General features: G+C 39.0%; 1 protein-coding gene across 1 annotated transcript in view; it reads right to left on the minus strand.

Moving 5' to 3' along the window:
• Window positions 1-18778: 18778 nt before the first annotated feature.
• Window positions 18779-25499, minus strand: part of DYNC2I1 (dynein 2 intermediate chain 1) — a 90894-nt gene continuing 84173 nt past the window's right edge. Inside the window, exons 24-25 of the mRNA XM_036761963.1 lie at window positions 24037-24260; window positions 18779-19411 (exon numbers count right to left, since the gene is read on the minus strand). Coding sequence (XP_036617858.1) covers window positions 19240-19411; window positions 24037-24260 — 396 coding nt within the window. The 3' untranslated portion in view covers window positions 18779-19239. The remainder of the gene's footprint in view (window positions 19412-24036; window positions 24261-25499) is intronic.

The raw sequence follows: 25499 nt of genomic DNA on the forward strand, positions 1-25499 counted from the left end.
ACAACCCATTATGGTGAATCTTTAATAAACTTTATCTTTTTCCTTGGCTGAGAAGGCTTGAGTCAAATTCATTCGGCAGGACCCAGCGTGTCGGTATTTTGGGGTCTCGAGCACCCCTAAAAACCTATGGTTCCTTTACATCATCATTTTTCTTTAACCTCATCACAACTAGAAGCAAGCTCAGCTGGGTCATGTGTATAGCCAAGATAACTTATGTCCTTATAGTCAACATCAACAGCCTCACCTAGTAGTTTAGTGATTTGGTCACCACCAACACTAACTCCCCACCCCACAGTGAGGATTTTCTGAAGGACGTACAAGGCCTTGTAGTTCCAGATTCATGAGTTTATTTGGCCACATGTATTCACCACTCATGTGCCTCACTATATAGGCATTGTAAGCTTATGTCCATCTTTTTGGTTTTGCCATGTTTTTTGGGGAAATGTTTCTAACCACTGTTATTGCTATGCCATTTGAATAAATATGTTTGCTAAAGAACTAAATTAGTTTACTGGCTGATTATTAAAGGAAAGCACACTAATGGGGGCCTGCGAGCTATTCTCATAACAGGATATCCATGCAAGAATTACCACTAGGATCGTGAGAGGAGTAGTAACTGATCCTCTAAGGACCAAACCTACGAATGCCATTTTGGGTTGAGGGATTAAGACCAGATGAAATCCTACTCTGAATTGCTAATATGATATATCTGTTTGTTCTTTCAACAAATAATTATTAAGTGCTTACTATGTGTAAGATTCTATGTAAGTGTAAGAGTTAGCAAGATGAGTTCTGTTTTCACAAAGGTTATCTGAACAAGGAATGCAGTTGACACACCCTGTTAGGCTAGTGGCTATGTTTCCATATTAGGAGATGGGGCCATAAAAGGAAGGTATTTCATGAGGAGAGAGTTACTGGGAAACAGCCTGGGGATACCAGGAGACAAAAGTAAGGCAAAGGTTAAGAGCCATCTTTACCAGGGCCTGCTTAATAAGGTTTATGCATATTAACTTACATGCCCCTAAGGAGGAGTTAGCACCGTGTTGTGAATATGCATCACCTGAGGTGGGAGAAGTGTTCAGGGACGTCTGTGAACTATGCTGACTCTCACCAATCAGAGTCAGCTAGGAGGGACTGGCATCTGGGAACAGGTACAAAAGACCCACTCTTGCTTCTGTAGGGTGTGGAGGGAGTTCATCTTGGGTCCCCACACCCGCCCAGCAGGACGTATTAAAGTTCCTACTGCTTCACTCATCCTGAGTCTGTCTAATTTACCTCATCTATTTGGGCTCCAAGGGTTTATTTCTCACATAAGGCACTGTAAAGGCTGCTTTAGAGAACTACACTGCCTACCCTCAAGGAAGTTACATTCTACTACCAGAGAGGAATAAGATCCTTATGCAAATAAATATAATACAACTTAGAACACAGGAAGTGTGAAAGTGAGTGGAGATGGGGGTTATGAATTCCAAACCTATATTTACAGAGAGACCTCAGCTCAGACTTCCCATTTCTCACTTGACTGCAGTGTTTTGGGACTTCTCTGACTGATTTCTCTTACATGCCCCAGGTAGCTCCTTTAACCTCCCCATCCAGCAAGATCTCATCAGCCTGGTTACTTCACTGCCCTCTGCCTCTCTGATTAAAGGGTAGGACTATCCACTGTGAAGTCCACACTTCCTTTTAAGGGGAAAGCCCAGCTCAGACGTTCCATTTCTCACCTGGCAGTACTACCTTGAGACTGACTACCCTTACTGACTTCTCAACCATCCTTCCCCCAAATCAGCTACCTCCTCACCCCTTTTCTAGTTGTGTTTTGTTCCCCACCATCACCATTAGATTTGTGTATCCCAAGTGCTTAGCACAGTGCCTGGTATACATTGGGTACTTAATAAATGTTTATTATTCTTAGCTGTTTGGTTTGTTCAGTTTTTTCAGTTGTGTACAACTCTTCATGACCCCATTTGGGGTTTTCTTGCCAAGGATACTAGAGTGGTTTGCTGATGAAGAAACTGAGAGAAATAGGATAAAGTGACTTGCCCAGGGTCACATAGCTAGTAAGTGTGTGAGGCCACATTTGAACTCAATTCCTGATTCACTGCACCACCTAGGTGCCTAGATGTTATTGGCTATCAGGGAAGGATTTCTGAAGAAGCTAGTATTTGAGCAGAATTGGGTGGGAGAATCTTGTAATGGTAATTAGGGTGGGACATTTTTTACTGTTTTCTCTTTCAGAGCACTGAAGTAATCAATGAGTCTGGCCTTTGTTTCTTTGATAAAATCCAGAGTCTTTGACTTTAAGGGGAAGTCTAGTTCACATAGGTTTGAGTCACATGGTTGTGATGCCCTTTAACTCTGAACAGGATATATAAACTCAGAGGTTGGCGTTTTGCCTTTGGGGCTCTCACTCATTGGAAGAGTGTCATATAATTTGACCAGACGAGACTCTGGGTAGCCGCTGGAGCCCCCCGGCTTTAAAGACCCAGATGTTGGTGCCTCTCTCTCTCTCTCTCTGGTAACTATGTAATTCTTTGGTCAGACATCTAGAGGCCTATCTGTTGATAACTGTGTGTGTTTTCTCTGTAATTTCGGTTTGTATTTGCCCTGAAGTTCAGGGTGCTGGCTTTTCCCCCTGAGCTAAGTGAATGGTATATGTATGTTTGATTAAGGTGAGATTGTTAACCCCTTAAAGTTGCTTTCCTTAGAAAAGCAGATCAAAGAACCTGTGCTAGCAGCCTTCCTGTGTGCTGGTGGTGTTGGTCCTACCCTCCACAGCAGCTGCAAGCAATATTGTTGTTACAAATCTTCCATTCAATTCAATAAAAATTCATTAAGCACCTACTATGTGGAAGGAACGTTCCAGGCTTAGCCAAGACTGATAGTAGAGATTTTGCAGACATCTGGCTGTTTTTCCTCTGGTTGATGCCAGAGAGGTACAAAGGTTCAGCTAACTGAAAGTTTGGGTTAGTTTTGCTGCTGCAGTTAATCAAGTTGGGTTCTGTTACTCCATTGACCTGACCCACCCTCCCCTTCCCCCACAAAAAGGGAGCAGAGACAGGGATAGGAAAAAAATGGGAAGGAGAAAAACTAATTTTAAAATGTGTTCCTATACAGAAAGAAAATCTGGTAAATCCTATACAAAAGATGAATTTGTGTTTTTATAGAAATGTTTAAAAAAATGTGATTTTCTTTATTCCCTTATATGAAGAATCTATTCTTTTCTAGCCTGACGCAAATCTTTGCTTAAAAAAGGGCCAAATGACAACCTGGGATTCCTTTCAAGTCTTCCAAACATCAGAAAGCAAGTAAAGAAAATGGGTGACTACAGCTAAGGCTGTATCCATTAAAATAGCACCTTATGGCAAAACTATGACTCAGTCACTCTTCGGCATATGTAAAGTAAATTTAGGCTAACAGTTACAGAAATGAACCCAGTGAGGAGAGAAGTGCATCATGAATAATACATAAATGTTAAATATGGGCAACAGCTCCTTTCCTTATGATGGCTGCTATTTAAAGAGCAGCGGTAACTGAACTAAAACCTTTTGAAAAGCACACATCAAGAACGAGCCACGCTTTGTATTCTAAAAAGTCTGACGTCCATGGAGAAAAAGCCAAGACTGTAAAATACGTAACTTGTATCCAAGTATCTTCTGGGTGTTGAAACAGCCATCTGCAGTTTGGAAAGAGCCTCTCTTTAGGGAAGCATTTATAGGAAAGGAGAAAAAGGTGTCTCAGCCCCCATAAAAAAGTTATTAAGTTAATGGCAACGTTAATCTGAAATGAGGATTAGTAACAGATAAGGGAAGGTAGACACATCTCCTATCCCCAAGCATTTAGCATGGATCGAGGGGTCACAGTGGTTAAAGCACTGGGCCTGGAGGAGGGACCACCTGAGTTCAAAACCAGTCTCAGACGCTTGCTAGTCATTTACTGCCTCAATTTCCTTAACTGTAAAATGAGAAAAATAGTACCTACCTCCCAGGTTTACGTGAGGGCCAACTGTGACAATACTTGTAAAGTGCTTATCAGAGAGCCTGTCACAGCACATAGTGGGTGCTCATATCTAAATGCCGTTGTTATTACTATTATTATAGCTCCTGACCCATGTTGCTGTTGTAGTTCAGTTGTTTTCAGTCATGTCCCACTCTTTGTTCGCTGTTTTGGGGGTTCTCTTGGCAAAGACACTGGAGAGCTTTGCCATTTTCTTCTCTAGCTCATTTTGCAGATGAGGAAACTGAGGCAAGCAGGGTTAAGTGACTCATCCAGGGTCATACAGCTAGTGAGTGTCCGAGGCTGGATTTGAACTCAGGAATATGAGTGTCAAGAAGACTTTAGGCCTGGCACTTTATCCACTGCACCACCAGCTACCCACCAGGGCCATAGTGAGAGTTTCATAAACACATCTTGACTGACTAACCTAAGGGCTCTGTCTCCCAGGATTAGCATTATCAGAGGGTCATAATTTAATAGAAAAGCCACTGGGTTTGGAGTCAGATTTGGACCAGTGTTCAAATCCTGGCTCTGCCACTTACTCTTTGTGATCTTGGACAAGTCATTTCACCTTTATAGGTTTTGGTTTTTTCACCTGTAAAATTAAAGGTTTGGATTAGATGATCTCTAAAGTCCCCTTCAAAGTCTAAATCTATGCTTCCATGGTCTAAAAGCCCATCTCAAAGTGAATTAAAGTTTGAATGCCTACAAGGTCCCTTTTTCCTCTACCTCTGCCGCTTCCTCTCTCCCCTCCTCTCTCTCCATATATATAATATACATATATGCATACACATGCAAACTATGTACAATGGATATATATGTATATATGTGTGTGTATTCATGCACACATATTCCCATTTAACGGATGAGGAAACTGAGGCAAAAAGAGGTTAAGTGACTTGTCCACAGTCATACAGCTAGTGAGTATCAGGCTGGATTTGGACTCAGGTCTCCCTGACTCCAAGCCTAGCAGTCTATCCATTTCATTTGCCACGAACTGTTCTTCTTGGTTTGAACTCCAACATCATCATCACACTCCCTTTTCTCAGAGTCTTTTTGTGTATAATGTTACTTCCATTAGAATGCAAGCTAGTTGAGGGCAGGAACTGTCTTCACTTATTTGTATCCCCAGCATTTAGCACAGTGCCTGGCACATAGTAGGCACTGAATAATTGTTTGCCATATTATATCCATCGCACCACTGAGCTGCCTGTTATATTATTTGTTATATATTATTAATAATAAATCATCAATTTGATATTATAATTGTTAAATTATACTATTATTTTTGATGGTATATATTATCTTAATTAGTATATTATCTATTCTATAAAATATAGGGTACTGTTATGATAATTTTTTATTTCCTTTTATTCAATTTTACCATGCCATTCCCCCGGGGAACATTTGACCACCTAAAGCCTATTTTCTGTTAATGTGAACCTCACCCAGCTAAAACCTGACTCATGGAATGATAGTATTAAGGAAAAACTTAACATTCCTGAGACAAGAAGGCAAGAGAAAATGAAGAAGAGAATATAGCACCTACAAAAAATTTTAAATCCTCCCAAAGTGATTTATCTAATTCTATTTCTAGAAGAATTTCCCTGACCCCAAGCTTTAGGTTATCTTTGTAACACGTAAGTCTCTTCCCTTCAATTAGCCCATTGTGACTTCTTGTAGTTTGTGAATATAAGATTTTCAAACTCAGTGTTTAAATCTGTTACTTAGTCTGTTTACTTATTTGTTCTAACTTAGTTTGTTTAACTTTAATTGAAGGAAACATGAGATAATGAATCTGTTTGGCTTAGCCTATGTGACTTTTATGGCCTCTTGGGCCATAAACATTGTTATATGTCAAAAAAAAATTATTTCTTTGTCTCTCTGATATAATTTCCTCTATAAAGGCTTTGTCAGAAACTCCAATCTTTGTTCAAGGTTATTTGTCTACCTCCTGAACATGTACTTAAGTATAATAAAACCTAGACTTTTACCTCTGTAATTTCTATGTTGTGATGGATTTATTTGGCAACAGTAACCAATTACAGGGCAGCTAGGTGGCATAGTGGATAAACTCACCAGGTCTAGAGTCAGGAAGACCTGAGTTCAAATCTGATCTCAGATACTTACTATATGACTCTTGGCAAATCATTTAAGCAGGTTTGCCTCGGTTTCCTCATTTGTAAAATGACCTGGAGAAGGAACCACTGCAGTGTCTTTGCCAAGAAAACCCCAAATGGGGTCATGATGAGTCAGATATTACTGAAACAACTGAACACACACACACACACACACACAACCTATCATATGGAACTCAGTGGGAGATATTTCTGCTGTAAGAGTATGTATAAATATTCACTTATAGGTACACCTATTATATATAATATTATAGAGTATATACATATATTCATACATATATGTGCACATATATCCACTGTATATAGTTGTTTATATTTTGCCTTCCCCATTAGACTGTAAGCTCCTTGAGGGTAAGGACTAGTTTTTGTTTTAGTGTCTTTGTATCCGTGTTTAGCCCAGTACCTAATACACAGTAGGTGCTTAATAAATGCTAGCTGACTGACTTACGGTTAAGCAAACATTTTATCATTTATTCAAACTCAAAACGTTCTGTTGTGTCAGAATAGAAGAGATTTGAATTTAACCTTGAGATAATTGTGTTGTTGACCAGGGTCTGACTCAATGGCTTCATGGTTTAGAAAAGAAAAGTGAGTTGGAGGAGTACTCTCTGGCCTTTGGGCAGTGACATTGGTACCAGTGAAGGCACTGATGCAGGCAGATCCATTTGCTTAACATTATTACTATCTATAATCTGGAAATGATAAGGTCCTTCCACTTTATTTCTTGAAGCATGCCTTGTGATTAATCCCATAATTTGCTTCTTACTCAGAAACACCAGCCTCTCAGGGCAACAGAGACCTATTTCAGGAGAAAGATCTTTGGACTAAGAGGTTTGGTGTTAGGGATTTGTAGCAATTAATGACCTTGGCCACTCAAATCATTTAGAGCCAGAGGCCAGAGATAATTTGTGGTAGGTCATAAGTGAGACATCATGTGGAAGGGAAGGTATGCTCTGAGGAACATACAGCTCTGCTGCTCAAGCCTGAGCTCTTCAAATCAACTCATTCAGGCCACCACCATCCAGGGATCCTGAGTGTGCTTTTATAGACAATGGAAGGCCAATATGGAGCTAAACTCAATACCTATCTTTTGTGCCTCCACTTAGCCATCTGTTTGATCATGTATTCAGACTCCAAATGTCCCACTGCAACAGAACCCAAAGATATTGCACAAATTCATTTCAGAAGAGATTTGGGAATACTAAATAAAATAGCTTTATTATAAATACAGTAGTGCCAGGGCAGGGGATGGTCTGTTCTAAAGTTCTCTCTTTATTTTTTAAAATTTCTTCAATGCACCAAAATTTATCTTCATCCCCTCTGACTTACTCTCCCCCAGTGAAAAAGAAAGAAAAACAAAACTTTTGTAGCAAAAATGTATTGTCAAGTCAAACAAATTCCTTCTTGGCCATATCCAAAAAATATATATATGTCTCAAATGATACCCTGAGTTCATCACCTCTCCATCAGGAAGTGGATAGCATGTTTCATCATGAGTCCTTCTGGAATTGTGGCTGGAAGTTCTTAAAAGTCTTCAAATTTTTTTGGTTTTACAATATTGTATAAATTGTTCTTCTGGTTCTGTTTGCTTCACTCTGTATCAGTACAAATGAATCTTCCCAAGTTTCATTTTAAACTATCCCACTCATTGTTTCCTCCAGAACAAAAGCATTCCATCACATGCATATACTATAATTTATTTGTTCAGCCATTTACCAATTGATGGGCACCACTTCAATTTCCAATTTTTTACTACCAGGAAAGGGCTACTATAAACATTTTGTACATATGGGTCCTTATCTTCTCTCTTTCGTCTGTCTGGGGTGTGGAACCAGTAGTGGTATTGTTGGTTCAAAGGGTATGTGAGTGACACAGCTGCCAGTAGGCACCTGTGCGGTTCCCTGCACAATGTCAGGCTCTTCTGTCCAAATCTGGAACCTTCTGTTGCCCTAGTGCACAGCCACTGGCCCTCTTTCAAGTCCCAGTCTGGAAGGGTTCACACAGCATGCTCCTGCCTGTATATACTCCATCCTCGGTGTCCATAGACCTCTTTGAAATAAGAAGGGGGAAAAGATTTACAAGATTGCAGTTAAATTTGATGGTTAAACCTGAAGTTAAACTCCTCCTTTTAAGAGCATAAAAATCATAAAGTATTCATGCCAGATGTTACCTTGTAAAACATCTCATTCAAATCATTCATTTTGTTGTTGAGAAAACTAAAACCTAGAGTGGTGAGTGATTTGCCCAACATTATGCTGTGACTTAATCCTCTCCCCCATCCCATAGATTATAGGAAATTAGAGCTGGGAGAAGCCTCAGGATTTAGCTGGTCCAAACCTTTCATTTTACAAATGAAGAAGCCAGGACCTAGAAAAGAGCTGTCATTTGCCCAAGTTGACAGCACAATAAAATAATGTAGTAACATTAATGTGCAAAATAGGAAACTTTTTAATGAGTCAGTGTAGTATAGAAATGAGAATTCTGGATTGGGATAGAGAGGAAATACAAGGACTCAGGCTTTATGCTTCCAAATCCAGATACTATTCGAAAAATTTTCCTATCTTATATGTTAAAAATTGTTATACTATGTTGACTTGGGACTCTTACTTTTTTAATGAATGTTCTGTTTATGAAAAAAATCAATGGAAAATTTTCTATTTAAAAGCAGGAAAAGTGGGCCAGGATGAGGAACAGCTGCATTTGGAGGGGGGAAGAGAGGCATTTTGTAACTAATATGTAGTGAGTGCGTACCTTTGAAGAAGAAAATTCCATTTTAAGGCAAGTAGTAACAGCTTTTAGAAGCTATGTGAAGTACAAGAAGACTTAGAATTTCAATGATCTCAAATTCTATTTATCATAGTTCATAGAAAACTGTTGTGTTCAAGCTGGTGCCAATTATTCAGTTGGTTTTTTCTTCAAAAGAATCTAAAACAAGGGTTCAAACAATACTGAACTCCTTGAAAATGACAGCAGTTGAGACTTGGTCTTCTTTTTATAGCTCACAGGTTCTTTGCTCTCAATCCACTGACACTTTCATACTTAGAATTATAGAATTTCAAGGTTCAAAGGGATCTGGGTTGTGTCCCCTAATTTTACAGAAGAGATAAGAGAAGCCCAGAAAAGTTCCAACACCTTACCCAAGTGGCAAATGAGGAGTAGAACTAGAACAAGAGATCAGGTGTCCTTACTTCCAAGCCCCTGCTCTTCCAAAAGTGTTTTCAAAGTGACGTTTTTCAGTCTGAGGACCACTCTGTTAGGGCAAAAGTACAAAAGAACCACCTATCCACCCATAGCAGGATGCTGGATATGAGAATAAGAGTGAGAAAAAGAATAATGAAGGAGGAGGAAAAGCAAGAATGTAAAAAAGAGGTGAGGAGCTAAAAAGGAAAGGAAGAAAAGAGTAGGAGGGAAGGAGGGAGGGAGGGAGGAAGGAAGGAAGGAAGGAAGGAAGGATGGATGGAAGGAAGGAAGGAAAATTAAGCATATATAGGTGTATATATGGAGAGAGACAAAGAGAGACAAAGGCAGAGTTTTTGACTAGGCAAATAACCAATATTATGACTATGTTCTTAAGTGTTTATTTTTGACCATATTAATATTGACAGTTGAAAATAAATTTGAATATTTCCATGAATACATCATTTTATTGATATGGGTATTCCCTCTAACAGTGCACAATCAGTACCTTCTTGTTCATAACATTCTTGTCTATGTCTTCCCATAAATCTTCCACAGAATATCAACCCAATTAATTTGAGGCCTTATCCTCCAGTTATCTGCCTGTCATTCTCCTTGCCCATGATTCATGACTGACTAGTCAGTTTTTTGGTCATAGGTTTCCAGGATGGTGTCTTTTCACCCTGCTTCACTGTTTCATCTAGCTGACCTGGGTTTCTTGAAGGCTATGCTAACAAAGCACAATCTCTGGCAGGTTCTATCAACCTGGAGACACTTTTTAGGACCACCCCAAAACAAGACTGCCTGCTGTCCCAGAACCAGCCTAGTACAAAGAGGCTCATCACCAGTTGGTCATTAAAATGATGAATATGCTTTTTCAAAAAGAATTCATCTCTTTTCTACGACAGCACTATGAGAATATTTGCTTTCAAACCACTTTAAATGTCCAAAGAATGGATGCCCTGGATAAAGGGGTGTGATGAGGTCTCCCTGGGCATCCTGGTCAAGCTTTAAGTTTCTTCCCATGGTCAATGAACACAATACTAAAGAGCTATCAGTACTGCTAAAAGCTTGCTGCCCTCTTGTGGTTTATTTTGCCCTATTTCTCATCACCTTCTCAAACTTAGCTTTACTATTTATTTTCAAACACTATTTCCGCCCTCCCTGCTCTAGGGGGTGGCCAATAACATCTTAAAAAATCTTGGGATATGGTTAAAATCCAATATACATGTCATTGTATACATTACTCAGAAAGAAAAATACTTTACTTCAGAAGACCCATCATTTCATCTAAAAGGATTTCATTCCTGTTTCATTCCTTTTGCCAGGCTAGGAATGTGTTCTTTGTTGTAAGATTTCTGGTTACATTTAGGAAAAATACCATTATGTAATAGGAAACAAAGCACAAAATGAAAGCTAAAGTTTTCAATTTTTTTTTATATGAGGAATGGTGGGAATGATTGAATAGGATGGATACAATTGAATAAACTATAAGGAATTTACACAAATGTGCACTTCTCAGAGGCCTCTCTTCCAGAAATTCAAATCTATGTTAATCATACAATTACATACATGTTGGCCAAAGACCCTTTCAGAAAATGAGTCATCATATCATCATATGAAGGGGTTGGGAAGGCCATGAGTCAGGTAGTTGAGCCAGAAAAATGACATTGCCCTCTGTATTTAGCTTGCCTCTCTACCTTTTGTCTGACCACCCATTTCCATGGGCAAAATAGATGAACTTAGGATTTAAAAATTAGGGAACCCCAAACCCCAACCCAAAGCTATTTTATTTAAGCGAATAATCATTATCTGGCTAATAAGCTAGTCTTCAGGAATGAAAATTTGGGAAATATATTGTATAGTCACCATAAGTTAGGGTGAGGGCTCTGAGGGAACCAACCCCCATACCAGTCATAGGAATAGAAAGAAAAGCCTAAGGGCTATTTGGAAGGGCTCTACTTTGTCCTCTAAAGTCTAGCTCCTTGTCTAGGAGGGTCTTCTGTTCAGGAGATGGGAAGCTTCAGAGCCCAGACTTGGTGGGAAAAAACTAAGGGTTTGAGCTTTTTCTTAAAAAGCTAGCTAAAATTACATAAAGATACTCTAGCCAAGGATTTCAGCCAACCCAAAAGGTAGAGGTGGTAGAGGACAGTGTCTGCAAAAAAAAATTGTAGCAGTACACAACAATAACCAACATATAGTGGAGACTGAGAGATAAGCATGGAGCAATGTCTATCCAGCAGGGACTATGAGATGAATATCAGTGGGAACAGTGTGATGGTATCACTAGAAGGTATGTGTGGCAGCATTAGATGCTCATCCATCCATGTGCCTTGGCCACACCAGTTCCCTTTGTATACGCTTCTCTACTTGTGTTCTCTAGCCTATGTACTCTTCCTGATGACAGTGGTGGGTATTTCTGTAACAGTGTGCCCCAGTTTTATGGGAGAAACGTTTCACTGCTATTATTCTTACCATGCCATTTTCACTAAATGCTTTCTCTTTGAGCTAACTTTGTCCTGTGACGAGGAAAACACATGGGTGGGGGCTCATGAGCTATTGTTTTAGAGATGTAGACCCACAGAACACTTTGAATCTGAGGTAGCTTTCTGCTACAGCATCCACCCAGGGGTGTGTTGGCAAATGTTTAACAACTTGGCTCTGACTCTCGGGGCGGGGGGGGGGGGGGGGGGAGAGAAATGTACAAATGATACACTTCTAAGTTTAATCTATATTATTAACATGTCGTCTATTACTTTCTTAACTTTAGACAATCAACAAAATAATAAATCAAACTGATGTAATCTATAAAAACAATAAATCAAGAGGCAGCTAGGTGGCTCAGTGAGTAGAGCACTGGCCCTGGAGTCAGGAGGACCTGAGTCCAAATCCGACCTCAGATACTTGTCATACTTACTAGCTGTGTGACCTTGGGCAAGTCACTTAACCCCAATTGCCCTGCCCTCCCCCTGCAAAAAAAAAAAAAAAACAATAAATCAAGCCCTGATTTGTATTTGCTGATTTGAAGTGTAAATCCTCACATTGAAAATTTAAAATTCAGCTCTCACAAGCCAGTTCAAGATGGCTCCAGCACACATTGGAATTCAACCTACAAGTTTGGGGGTATATTCAGTCACTAAATATTAATATTATATTCTCATGATAGTCCCTCTGTTATATTAATAAAAATGCTATCACCTCTCTCAACTTCTGTAAAAGTAAATGAGGAGTAATCTCTGAATGTCTAGGTATACTTAGGGCAAAAAAAAAACTTAATTATCATCAATATCACTGAGCCTTAGGAACAAATAAACAGAAACTAGACAGAACATATGTACATTTTTACTTGTTCTCAGTGAAACATATTTAAATATCCAAAAGAATCCACGATCTCAATGATAATGCATATTTATTCCCTTCAAAACATCTGTCCATCCTGTGTAACTCTCAGCCCTGTAAATTTGTCATGGGGGAATCTATCTAATGTGCCGAGACCTTCTTTATGTTCTCTTAACAGTTTAAAGATACCAACAGAACATGGAACTGTCCATCAGTTATCTTTTACTCCTTCCATGTGAGTAGGTCATCTTTTCTGGTCAAATATTTCTTTTTGTAACATTGATTAATGCCTTTTGCCTTTACATCACATTCATTTCTTAAGATACCCCTCTCTTTCTTTCCTAACCTACAATCATTCCTTTGTGACAAAGATTCTGAAAGAAAAAAACAGTTCAGAAAAACCAACACACACGTAATTAGTCACAGACTTTTTTCAATTACATCACATACAACAGACTCTTTCCTTTCATATAATCCTTCGCAATGTGTCATGGCCTAATCACAACCACCACACATGCCTCTCCATTGCCCTTCGGGTGATGCTTGGTTTAAATTCTTCATAGGTTAGAATGACCCATGATTCACTATGACTCTAATAACAACAGAAGAATATTGATATTAAGAAGATGGATCTTGCTTCAGGGAGAAGCTTGGGGTTATAAGAAAGAATTTGGTGATTTCCCATAGTCAATCCACTCATCCTGTTCAATTTACAGAATATTTACAATATTTTTAATATATCCATATGTATGTATGTGTGTATATATATACATATATACACACACAAGTCTATAAGTCATCCAGCCCACTACAAAACAAGCCAGTCTTTTACTATCCACTTCAATAAGGTTTTACATACAAGTTAACTCCTATGAAGTTTCCCCTGACCCCTCATTTTTGAGCTGTTTTCTCTCACAATTCTCATAGCATAGTATTTGTACCTGTGTGATCCACTTGATTTCTATTTTGCATTATCATTGTATACATGTCTCTTTCCTCTGTAAGACTAAAATTAAGGATGAGAATACTGTTTTATTTATATTTGTATCACCATGAGTGCCTAGCATGGTGTTTTGCAAATACATCATAGGCAAATGCCTGATACCATACCTTGAGCAGGATGCCAGGGGCTTTAAGACTCCATGGATGGATTGGTGGGGAAGGGGGGTATTCATTTCTTCCTTTTTGTGGTCCTGAAGTCATTATACTCACATTTCATGCTGCTAAAAAATAACACCTTCCCCTATGAGGGCTGAAAGGAAAGGTGGCCCCTGGGAGAGGGTGAGGAAACAGGTTCACTGACCAAAGGAGATCAGGGGAGGGAAGGAAACAGGGAAACAAGCATTTATTAGGCGCTTACTATATGCCAGGCCCTGTGCTAAGTGCTTTACAAATACGATCTCGTTTGATCCTCACAACAACCTTAGGAAGTAGGTGTTATGATCATCATTTTATAGTTGAGGAAATTGTGGAAGACAGAAGTTAAATGGCTTGCCCAAGTTCACACAGTTAGTATGTGTCTAAGGACAGAATAAAACTCAAGCCATCTTGATTCTGGCCCAGTGTTCTATCCACTGCATCACCTGGGCTGCTCTCTCTATCCCTCTACCTTTGCCTACTTTAAGACTGTCTTTCCTGGGGGAGGTGCATACCTTCCCCATCAGAGCTTGCAGGGACACCACCTAGACTTTCTTAGAGATGGTCCCAACACCGCTTCTCCAGGTGCTATGATTCCTAGTTCTGGCTCTGCCACTACATATTTGTTGAATTTAGGAGTTCACAAAATGGCAACCTAGTCTTTTTTGTTTTGACAGACCTTTCCTTTTGGCATTTGTATTAGCATTCTACCACAAATGGATAGGTTTTTGTTTTAATGTCAAGTAATCCTCCTCTAATATTTATTTCCATAATACACAAATTCTGGGCTATTGATAACTCACATGAAAACAAGGTCATTACTGCTCCCCAAGCTAGCAACAAGTTTAACGTTACTAGCTCTCTGTTGATTATTAAGAGTCCAATGTGTTAAAAAAAAAAAAAAGAGTAGCAATAAATGTCAAGAAGGTATACTCCTTTCTGGGATAGTGAACTCTATTTCAAGGAATTATTATATATTTGGGTAGAAATCTATGAAACCAAGAAAGATGCAAGGGCAAAGAATTTGAGTGAGGAAATAAAAGTGATATCTTTATGGAAATATACAACAGACTTTTACAACTTGATGAAAGATATGGTCAATGCAGATGCCAACTATCAGGATATATGCAGGATGAGTCATTCTGCTTTAAAAAAAAGACTACAAGTGATAGAAAAGACAGGAATGATCCTATGGCCATGGTCTATAGAAGAGAAATTGGTTTAAGAGGGATTAAGATCTGCATAAAAAGATGGAAAGAGAGGCACATGAAGAATGATAAATAGCAGTAGGAACCATAAGAATGGTGGCAAAAAAAGTCAAGGCCAGAAACGTGTGAGACTTTTTTATGAAATGATATCAGTGGCTTCCTACTACATTGGGGAAAAAAATACAAACCCTTTTATTTAGTTTCTTAAAACCCTTTACGACCTATCCTCACTCTATCTTTTCAGTCTCACTGGACAGTACCCCACCCACTGTAATGCAAACAGGCTGGTCTTCTCTCTGTTCTTCACAGGACACTATTTCCTATCTCCCTACATTTGCATTAGCTGACCTCCAAAATTGGAATGTATTTGTTTCTTACATCTACTTCAGGGATTTCTCTCTTCCCCTTAAAATGCAGCTCAAGTACCATTTTCTGTAAGAATACTGGGCTGAAAACAACAAAATGAAACTTAACAGGAATAAATATAAAGTTCTACATATAGGCTTAAAAATGGAATTGGTCAAGTATAGCATAAGGGAGGCCTAGACAGACAGTAGTTCATGTGAAAAAAGTACTGGGAGTTTTAGTTGACAACTAACTCAATATGAATCAACAGCATGATATTACTCCTTAAAAAATTGTTGGAGGAGCTGTGGAAAGACAGGAACACTAAATAAACTGTTGGTGGCACTGTGAATTTGTCCAACCATTCTGGAAAGCAATATAGTAAGTAACTAAAATGTCCACACCCTTTGAACCCAGATACCCAACTACCAAGAAGATATTGCCTCCCTTCTCCAAGGTAGAAGATAGAAAGAAAACTACAATATGTACCAAAACATTTATAGTAGCATTTTTTGTAGTCTCAAAGAAATAGAAACAAAGTAGATACCTATCAAGTGGGAAATGGATAAATTGTGGCACACAAATGTGATGGAATATTAGTATGAGGTAAGCAACTATTAATATACTGGGCAACATGGTGTGGCCAGCCTGTAATCCCAGCTACTGGGAAGCCTGAGGCTAGTAGACTTCTTGGACTTGGGAGTTTTGTACTACACTGAGCTAAGCTAATCAAGTTTCCTCGATAAGTTTGGTATTACCCCTACCACCACTTCAATGCAAGGGAGACCACCAAGTTACCTAAGGAGGTGTGAACTGGCTCATGTAAAAAAAAAATCAGGTCAAAGTCCAGGCCAATCTGCACTTTCGGTCTGGGTGAGATTGAGGGAGGGAGGAAGGAAGGAAGGGAGGGAGGGAGGGAGAAAGGAGGGAAGGAAGAAAGGAAGGAAGGAAGGAGGGAGGGAGGGAGGAAGGAAGGAAGGAAGGAAGGAAGGAAGGAAGGAAGGAAGGAAGGAAGGAAAAATTCAGGGAAGCATGGAAAGACATAAACTGATGCAAAGTAAGCAGAAATAGGAAAACATCATACACAATGACTACAACAATGTAAATGAAAAGAACAAGAACACTGAAACTGAATGCAAATGTTGTATAACCATAATGATCAAATTTGGCCACAGGTTACTCCTCTCTAGCCCACTTCTGCTGCGGTGGGAGACTATGGAAGTAAAACACAATGTATATTGTTGGATATTATATATGTGCCTGTTTTGCTGAACTGCTTTTTTAAAAATTCTTCACCATATAGCAGCAGGATTGATCAAGGGATCCTTGATCAATTAAGTTCCCCCAGCTCACATAAAGAAAGTACTGAATGAGCAGGCAGCAAAAACGTTTCAGACTGGGTTGTAACAGTGAAACCTTGAGTAGTTCACAATCTGTGCTGCTTATTCACAGATTTTAAAGGGTTAGAGATAAAGTCAACTCACAGCTTGTAAACGAAGTACTATATAAAGAAACCAAAACTTTATACTTCATTGCTCCTTTAGGAAGTAGGAATTTCCTCTTATCAACTAGATCAGCAACACTTCTAATTGTCTTTAAAAAGCAAATGAGCCAGCTCTGCAGACATACTTACTAAGGGAATTAGTTATTCCTGATAGTTGAGAAATTGCTTATATTTTCCCTTATGCCTCTTGGGAAGAGAAAGGGACAGATGGAGGAAGGGAGAAAAGGGAACCTGAGTAAGAGAGATTTCCCCTCTCCTCCCCACTCTTATCAGCTACGGCATCTTTCAGTGGGGACCAATAGGAGATGCTGCTCCTAAGAGAGACTCAAGTCCAGGAGGTGCACCTGCGGAATACAGTGGGAAGCCCAGGGAAACAAATGGAGCAATGTCTCCAGCAAAGATACTGTGCCCAGCAGGAAGCAGCTAGGACATGCCAAGAAGATATTTGTAGTCCTACGGTACTAGGGGTTGTGAGTCACCCTGGCCACCTGGATTCCCTCTGTGTACCTCTTTAATATACGAACCCACTCTTACCACCAACGCTGTCTATCTGTGGAAGAGCTCACCCAGTTTATAGGAGGAATGTTTTGTAGCTATTTTTACTATGCTATTTCAATAAACACCTTGCTTTAAGCTAATTTCATTTTCTGGCTGACTATTAAAGGTATGCCCACTGCTGGGGGCTTGTGAATTATAGTTTTAGGAGTTTAGACCCAGAGAATACCTTGAAACCTAGGGGAGTGATTCCCCAAGGGAATCCATGTACCGAGAGGAGTGGGGCAGTCCAGAGAAGGCACTATAGTTATAAGAGTTGGGTTGCAGAGGAGAGAAGGATAGATTGAAAAATGAAGGTGATATAAGAACAAAAGATATAAAATAAAAGAGAAAAAAAATTATGAACTTAAACCACATGTCCTGATCCAGGGAAATATAGTCTCATTAATACTCAGACTACACATGGAATACTGTGTTCTATTAGTGGCACGACATCTTAGAGGAGGACTAACAAACTACATTGTGTCCAAAGCAGAGTAACTAGTATCATGAATGATATGGAAACCATGCTACATAAATAATGAAAGAAGAAACTGTGGTGTTTAGAGAAGGGAAGACTTAAAAGATGTATGGTAGATGTCTTCAAATATTTGAAAACCTACAGAGGACAATGGGTTCATAATGCAATACAGTAAGGTAAATATTTAGCTCAATGTAAGAAAGAACTTTTATTCTAATATTATGAGTGATACAATAATGAAACTCTTATGAAGGGAGGAACTTGTCTAGTCATCGCTGAAAATGTTCAGGGAGAAGATGAAAGACCCTGTCAGAGTTGTAGAAATGATTTCTGAAGTCAGGGGAAAAGTTAGACTAGATGATTGCAAGGTTCCATTCCAAACAGATAATTCTCTGGCTACATCTTGTCAAGTGTGGAACTAATAATGATAATTCCCATATGAATTGTCTATGGAGTAGATTTTTATGTACTTTGCTTGTCGAATTGAATTATCCTTCATAGAACTTGGAGTTTCAATGTCTCTAAAGGGTCATATGTACCTTTTTAACAATCTATGAAGGGAGGAAAAAATGCTCCTAAATGTCTACTTGTTCACGTGAATTGGTGGAATTGTTATAGATGTTGATGTAAAAGAAAGAGCAATGGGCTGAGAATCAGGATTTTACTTGGCTGATTACATAAGCTTGAGCAAGCCTTGCTGGGCCTATTTCTCATCTCTCAAGTGAAAGAATTAAACTACATAATCTCTAGAGTCTCTTCGTCTAGTTCTAAAGGTGTATCACTTCCAGGTTTCCTCTACCGTAAATTTCTCTTTTTAATAGGGAATTTAATAATATGAGACTGGATAAATGGTGCTAAAATGGCACCCAAAAATGAGGCAGAAGGAGTTTTTGAGAAAAAAACAACTAGCAAAGAAATTTTCAACATTGGAACTGCTTTTAATTTGGACAGGCATAGGAATTTTTGTGTGAATAAGAAAATAGTCCATTAAAATTCATTTCATGGTGGGTGATTTAAAAACCAGTAATAAATCTGATGATCATATTTTAGAGCTATTCTGAAAAAAATACAAAGATCCTCCATAAACAATATATTGGGAGTGATTACAATGTATATTTCCTTTTAAATTCAATGGATCTAAAAGTGTCTTTTCTTTTCCTGTTTAAAAATATTGATTTTAGTAGCAACGCTGCAGTCAATAGTAAAATGAATTATATACAGAATATATATGTTCTATATACAGAAATATACATGCACATAGATATAGTAGCTATTAAAGTATACACCTCTTAACAACACCTAACGCATTTTTAATCATTGAATGAAAATTCTCTGGGTAATGCTCATTTTTTATGAATCCCTTAGAAAACTATTTTTCTGTTTCTAGAGGGCATCCTGCAAAAGCAAACGCAGTTTCTTTTGTTCTTCCTTCTTGGGTGATGCCCATTTCTTCTTCAGGTACTGAATTTCAATCATCCCAGATGTTTTGGCCAGTGCCAGACCAAGGAATCTGTTTGTCTTTTCTGGATCACCCATGACTGTTGCAGTTATAAGCCTAAAATGAAAAAAGCATTTATTTGCAGCCAGATCAGTTATGAGGAGACAAACAACACCCCTTGTTTGTTTTCTTTTCCATTTCCCATGATATCTTTCTGACCTCCAAACCAAGGAGCAAAACGGAAAAATTAAAAAAAAAACAAAAACAAAAACCAACAACTCTGGATTAATGTTCAAGCAGGTAAAAATGAGTGCTCTATAATCTGCTCTCAGACCAATAAAAGGTATAATCAACCACTAAATCAAGCATTTATTAAGCACCTACTATGTGCTAGGCATTGTGTTAGGTGCCAGGGCTACAAAGTAGGTAAAAATGAAATGGTCCCAGGACCTCAAAAGAGCTTACACTCTATTGGCAGAAACAATATGTACATATAAGTACATGCAAAATAAATACAAGATACTCTGGGGAGGAGTCAGGAAAGGTATCCCATAGCAAGTGCAGCCAGAGCTGAATTTTGCAGGAAACAAGGGATACTAAGATGTTCTGGTGAGAGAGGAGAATATTCTACACCTGGGGAAAGCCAGTGCAAAGGAAGAGGGAGAGGAAATGGAATGTTCTGTGTGAGAAACGGCAAGAGGGGAGTTCAACAGTGTGAAAGGGCAATGGGTATAACACTGGAAAGGTAGGTTGTGGTACGGTAAGATGTGTGCTTTTGGGAAATTACTCTGGCAACAGAGTAGAAGATGGACTACACTGGGGAAACCTCGAGAAGAATAACCAATTAGGAAGGGACTAGTGTTAGAAGTATTACACTTTGTTACCAGCATGGGAGGAATTATAGGATAAGTCCAGAGAGTCTCCCTGAATTTCCATAGATTTGGAGCTGAAGGGACCTTGGAGGTCAGCTCCCCTGATTCTACATATCAGGAAACCTAGGCCCCAAGAAGGGAAACATCTCAGATAGTAAATGGCAGAGCCAGGAATCAAACCAACATTCATCTGATTCCAAATATAGTACAGACCTCTTTCCACTATACCTCACACATAAACTTGAAAGATCTACCTCAAATAAAAATGAGTGATAAGATTTAAAACTAGATAATGCAGGTTCAGACATAATGAATCACTATAAAATGTTTATAGAAGGTGTTTCATTACTCATTATGCAAGGATAAAAATAGTTTTACAGATGAACTCCATAAACTACAGTTTTTGCTTCATGTAACTTTGCATTATGCAAATTGGTTTCTGTATTCCCTCATATCAAAAGGCAGGTCTGCATATTAAAAAGAAAAATAATATTCAAAGGAACAGATCCACCAACCTAAGCAAAGTATTTCCTGGCACAAGAGTTACTAATTTGAAAACTTGAAAATTGCATGAGGAGGTATAAGATCTCTGGACAGCTCTGAAATCCCTCCTCCTTCCTTCTAGCATTGCTAAAGAGAGGTGATCTTTCCCTGGCCTAATGTGTGTAGGCAGAGAGAGAATACAGCAATTCCTTTTATTCTTCTAGGTCCTACAGATAAGAAAAGTAAACCAAAGGTAACTGACTTACTTGCCCAAGATTGGCCCAATCTATAAATTATCTTAGAATGAAAACGTCCTTCAAGATCCTGCATTTTACAGCTCTGTTGTCATCTCCTTGGTGAAGCTTTCCCAGCTGCTAAAGCTTTCACCTTTCTTAAGTCAGCACATATAATCTTCCCATATACAGTGCCCAGGGGCAGAGGCAGTTTTGTTTCATCATGTGTTCCGGAGCCTTGAAAATAGGAGATGCTAATAAATGCTTCCTGAATTGAACAAGCAGGAGAGACTTAGTCCCTGTCCTGAAGGAGGAGTTATAATCTAGATTAAAACTATCCTCAGGCATTGAGGGATGAAGTCATGACAGAGTGGTTTCTCCTCTCGTGATCTGCTGTTCCTCTCTCCCTCAGAAGTTGTGCTAGATCTGGAGATAAAGGACCCAAGTGCAGATCCCAGTTCTGCCACATACTAGCCATGTGACCTTGGGCCAGCCACTTCCCTTTTTCTGGGCCTCAGTTACCTCCTCTGTAAAATGAGGTTAGATTGGATGGACTCTAAGGTCCCTTCCAGATCCAGATCTATGATCCTATGATGCTGTGACACAAATAGAGTGCGAATCAAATGCCACAGGTTTTCAAGAACACCTGCTGCTGCTACTGTTTGTCCTTCGTTCTCAAAGAGGACCATGACATTAACAAGGTGATGCCATGGCATGCAAGTGAATTGGATTTAAGTGGGCAAAGTCACCAGCTTCACTCTCTCCTCTGGAGCCATCTGGGTCCAGCGGCCAGATATGGAGCAGGACGACTGGAAATGGCCCAGGATGCAGCGGGAGACCTTGGCCTCTTCAAGTTAAGGTCTCAGTTTGACTGAAGCAGTGCCAATTCAGTGATTAAGGCTTAATAAAAAAATGAGGCAAAGAATGGCCTCTTTTTAAATATAGATCTGTGAGGGAAAGACCCTCAGGATTTCTGGCCAAAATAGAAACAAGTGTTATTTATAGTCATTCTGAGCCAATCAGGGCCCAAATAGTGACCAAGCATGGCTTGGTCTGCGAGAGAGTGATATGGGGTTAAGGCTAGTCTTTAAGAGAAAAAAAAACAAAAAAATGTTTCAGAGATTGAAATTTACATTCCCTTTGGGTAGAGCAGTGGCAGGTAAAGTGATATCCTATGTGGAGAGAGAAGCAAGAAAAGAAAAGGAGAGGAGAGGAGGGGAGGGGAGGGGAGGGGAGACGAGGGAAGAAGAGGGAAGAGGAGGGGAGGGGAGAGGAGGGGAGAGGAGAGGAGAAGAGGGGAGGGGAGGGGAGGGAGGGGAGAGGAGGGGAGAGGAGCGGAGGGGAGGGGAGAGGAAAAAGAAAAGAATAGAAAAGGAAGGAAGGAAGCCATGTTGCCCAGCTGAAGTTTCCCTAGTGGACAGCTCCTTCTCTAGTCACAGAGGTTGCTGTTTGTCCTTCATTCCTGAAGAAGAACACTTAGCTACAGCTTGAAGGATATCAACAGGTTGAAAGGATGAGGAAGAATTGCATGAAGAATAAGTAGCTTTAGAAAAGGCACAGAGGAAGTAAACAATAAGACAAGTGTGAATAAAGTTGAACACTCCAGTGTGGTCAGCGGTGCCTGACTCTATCAGATTTCCCAGAGTGGCTGTTCCCAACCTTCTCATCTTTTTTCAAGTCCTTTGCCACCACCTTCTCTCTTCTCTACACACCAACTTTACTAAGAAAATGGAGTCTACTCAATATGAGCAAGCCCTTCTGTGTCATTCCCCAAGCCTCCCTCCTTCATGCCAGTCTCTATGGAAGAGGAGACCCTGTACCTTGGATTCCCTCCCTTCTCTTCTAGGAGAGTCTGTCTTTAACCATTTTCCTTTTCTCACATCTCCAATCTTACCTACTGACTCCTTCCATGATGCCTATAAACATGCCCATATCTCCCCCATATTTAATAACTGTTCATTTAACCATGCCACCCCGTCTCAAGCTACTGCCTTTTCTTGCATCTCTTTCTCCCCATTCAGACAATCACACCACTACCCTGCTTTAGGACCTCATCACCTCTCACTGGAATATTAGAATAGCCTCCTGAATGGTTTCTCTACTTCCATTCTGTCCCTTCTCCAATCCATCCTCCATACAGCTGTTATATTAGTATCCCTAAGACATAGGTCTGCCCATGCCACTATTCTACTAAACATTTTTTATGACTCCTCTTGCCTTTTGGATAAAATACAAGCTCCTCAGCCTTCCATTTAAAGCTCTCTACAATCTGGCACCAGCCTGCCTTTCCAGACATTTCATATTTTTCCTTTACCTATTTCATGTTCCAGCCCAAACTTGCCTTTCCTTTCACTCAACATTTCATCTCCTATGTCCAAGTATTTTCCCATTTCTTATGCCTTGCATACACTACCTCCTCCCCTCTACCTTTGAGAATCTGGAGTTTCTCTTAGGGCTCCCCTCAGGCACCCCCTCCTCTGTGAAGCTCTTCCTGACTCCCCTCATTGTCCTTGTTCACTCCATCCTCAAGTTATCCTGTATTTTTTTATTTGTGTACATCTTATGTCCCCCACTCCAGCTTCACAAGGATTCTCTTGTGCCTCCTCAGATTCTTTATCTTTTTTGTTTTTACCCTGAATCCCTTAATCCATTTTATAAAGGAACCTATTGTAAGGCAAGCTATTCAAAGACTACAAGAATATTCATATAACATGGTCATATCTTACAAATGGAATACCCAGAGAAGTTTGGTGTGTCCATACCTCTAAATCCCATACCCACTAAATAACTAGGGAACAATGTATGCTTATAAATTCCTCAAAAAGCTGAAATTTAATTTATGTTCTTAAGCTGATTTTGCTTTCAGGTGCACTTCAATTCTTGGGTATTAAGTATGAGTCTAATATCCAAATAACCTGAATTTAACCAGATGTGAACAATAATTAATTTTTTTAAAGAGGCAGAAGAAAGTTGCAGGGTGTCATACATAAATATAGGCAGTCCTTCTGAATCTATAACATTCTTACATGGCCTAGTGGTCTCTTATATCAATTGAAAAAGAGAAGAAAAAGATCAAGGGATCACAGATTGCCCACCAACGAGCTTATGCAAAGAAATGCTTCTGAAAATCTGTTATAAATTTTATCTGACTTACTTATCTGGGGAGATGAGTTGTTTGGCTACAGGTCCCAGATCATTTTCTAATAGGTCCCAAATGTAAATGTTGGATATGTCATCCTGGACCAAAAACACAGCAGGCCTTGTCTGTGTCCACTTTAAGGCAATAACTGCCTGGCCATTGGTGCTGTTATTCCACTGACAAATTGGATATTCAGAATTTAGTTGGTGTAATCTAATGCTTCCATCTGAACAGCCAGCCTGTAAACAAAAAAGGAAAAAAGTAAATAGGCTAACCAAAAATAAGCAACTCATAAAAATGATACCGTTGAAAGGTATGATAAACTGCACAGTTAAAACAGATGTTAATTGTTAATAAAAACTGAAATATCCGCTATTAACCTATAGGCTACCAAGGTTGCCTTTGGATACAAAGGAATGGACAACTATTTTTATAGTATCATACCTCTGTTCTACCCACTAGCTACTTTAACTACCTAAGTGAAAATCTCCACAGAAGCATGTATAATTTCACTCATTTTATTTTCAAAAAGTCATTTCCCAAGCGAGAATATGTACAATGTCTAAAACCCAATCTACACACATATCTAACGTTCAGAAAACAAGAGGCAAAAATCTGGAAAAGCTAAGCTATTGAGTATTGACAAAATTTAGAAATTCAACAATTGTTTATCATTATAACCTTGGATAATTTAAGCAGATTGGTAATCTTATTTATCACTTAACAGCTAAGGTTGAATGAAAACTGTTTTGACACCACTATAGTTCTTATATTATCTCCAAAAAACACCTCACTGCTTCTTCTAGTGTTTTTTGGAATGAGTTGTGTCTTTTTTAACGTATAACCTTTGCAGAATATGGCTTGCTACGTACACTAACAGGTATTTATGATTGAAATTAGGCAACTTCTTCAAGCGAAAGAAAAAAATTGGCTCTGATTTTTTTCCTACTAAGCCTAGGTTGTTCTACCCCAGTAATAATAATAATAACAACAACAATAATAACAACAACAATGAATTCTAAATTTAATTGAAACAGAGAACAATATTATTAATAATTCATGTTTTGATTAGTAAACAGGAACAGGAGTATTGGAAAATCATTATGATTGCCTTTTCGATTTTTCTCCTTGGACACATGATCTTCACAATTCTCTAAACTGCAGGTTGCAGATTTTGAGGGGCACACATAAAGAGGTGCTGAACAAGGAAAACTTTACTTAATGAGGTACTTACTTGTTTTATCTCCAAGGGCAAAAACTGTTACTAATATACCAATGCATTATTTGCAGTGATTATACATTTATGCTAGGATCAAGAAAGATCCCAGACACTCAACATGCATGTTCCTTCTTATAAACAAGTAGCAAAATTAGGGGAAAGGATGAAAATTGGCAAGGGAAATACAGAAAAGCATGAGCCTCTATTCATTTCAATTCAATAAGCTATTTTAAACTTCAAATGTAATTAAGACATTATA

This window comes from Trichosurus vulpecula, chromosome 5, assembly GCF_011100635.1.
Source record: "Trichosurus vulpecula isolate mTriVul1 chromosome 5, mTriVul1.pri, whole genome shotgun sequence".
NCBI classification, from domain to species: Eukaryota; Metazoa; Chordata; class Mammalia; order Diprotodontia; family Phalangeridae; genus Trichosurus; species Trichosurus vulpecula.